Below are 1627 nucleotides of genomic sequence, written 5' to 3' on the forward strand. Positions count from 1 at the left end.
ATGGTGGTCTGCCCAGGAAGGTTAGGTGGCCCGGGGACAGTGGTGCCACTCCCATTCACGGTGCTGTTTTTGTTCCTGGAGGCTCGGATCATGGAGAAATGCTCTGCAGCAGAGATGATTTCCCTCCTAGCCATTGCTACATCCTCTCGTCTGCCGGTCACAACAAACACTGGTTCTTCCCCACGCACTGGAGTCTTGATATAGGTGTTGGTCTTTGCTCGCAGGGCTTTTATTTTGCAACCTATATTTAGAATAAAACATTGGAGATAATTGTAAGTATAATAACAAGCTTGACATGTGTAAAGCTAGAGTGCTTTTAAAAGATAGAGCAATCAGATATTCTAGAACAACAATTCAGTAATTTCTTCACCGCACAAATTCAAACCACATGCCGTCCTACATGACATACAGCAGTCAGGTCAAAAATAGCACAGAGGGGAAAAATGCATGCAGAATTCATCAATGTCTCTGGCTTTGCAAAAGGCGTAAACTGTTAATCACAAAAATAGACGCAAGTTAAAAAAAAAATGTATAATACATATCAAGATGCGATATGTTTATACGCGGACAAAGGACCATAACCATAAGAAATGAGTGTCTTCTACAATAAACATATAAACTTTTGTATGCAGTCCTTACGACACAGTTGCAGTAAATCTGTACTCCAGCTTCAAAACAAGAATGATGCTTATGAAATTGCTTTTGTTGACTCATAATAGTAAGTGGGACAGGATGATATAATATGACAAAGGAAAGCCAGTTGATATTTTGTTTTGTTCTGTCAGTTGCACTGTCTGCGTGCTTTAAGGACACTATTCCGCTATGTCTTTGTTTTGTTGTTGAGTGCGAGGGCATTGCAGAGGAAAATATATAAGCAATAGTATCTGCGCGCGTGGACATGTCTCGTCCCATAACAAGAGCCAAATCTAAGAGTAAAAAGCGTCAACAGTACTTTAAGTAAATCACTAACACAAGAAGGTGAAGAAAATAGTGTAGACTACGCACCTTGTCTGCCGACGATTTCAGCTACGTGCTCTGAACTAGGAACTGGGACACATTCGGTCATGTTCACGCTCCTTTTCTTCGGCTCATTGTCATACATTGAATTTTCGTCGTTGTCCAAACCAAGCAGCGAAAGCTGGTCCAGTGCTATCTGTAGAGCTCTTTGGTCGTCCAAGGCGTCCACTTGGTTACTCCCATTCCTCTCCATGTCGGCGAAGAGCGAACTAGGCATCTTTGATTTCTTGCAGTCTCTGGGATCAGGGAGATCAGACAAAGGGGAAAAACTACGGAAGGAGGGCAGGATTGAGCAGGGAGAGAGGGGACACCGGTTTCAAGCCACTGGTGTAAATCAGTGCTTCTCCTCTCCTGGCAGTAAAAATCAGTGCAGTCCGACCTATGCGGACGATCTCTACGCCCGGCACCTCAATTTCTGTGGACGGACAGTATGCGTATTCCGAAGTAGCCTACTGAGTTGTTGGAATGCCGGCGGTGGCAATATTCCTTCAAAGGGCCCCTCCCCGGCTCACTCAGCTCTTTTCTGTTTTCTGTCTGACTTGCTGCAACCAGACAGCACTACTGGGGATATGTGCACATGACGTCACTGGTTGGGCAGGGACGGTGCGGC

The 1627-nt window shown here is 44.8% G+C and overlaps 1 protein-coding gene across 1 annotated transcript in view; it reads right to left on the reverse strand.

The window, feature by feature from the left end:
* Positions 1 to 1407, reverse strand: part of mex3b (mex-3 RNA binding family member B) — a 2933-nt gene extending 1526 nt beyond the window's left edge. The window contains exons 1-2 of the mRNA XM_080843995.1: positions 1006 to 1407; positions 1 to 241 (exon numbers count right to left, since the gene is read on the reverse strand). The exon at positions 1 to 241 is cut by the window's left edge and continues 1526 nt beyond it. Of these exons, the coding sequence (XP_080700121.1) occupies positions 1 to 241; positions 1006 to 1234 (470 nt within the window). The 5' untranslated portion in view covers positions 1235 to 1407. The remainder of the gene's footprint in view (positions 242 to 1005) is intronic.
* Positions 1408 to 1627: the final 220 nt, after the last annotated feature.

The sequence above is a fragment of the Sprattus sprattus genome (assembly GCF_963457725.1).
Source record: "Sprattus sprattus genome assembly, chromosome: 8".
Lineage (NCBI taxonomy): Eukaryota > Metazoa > Chordata > Actinopteri > Clupeiformes > Clupeidae > Sprattus > Sprattus sprattus.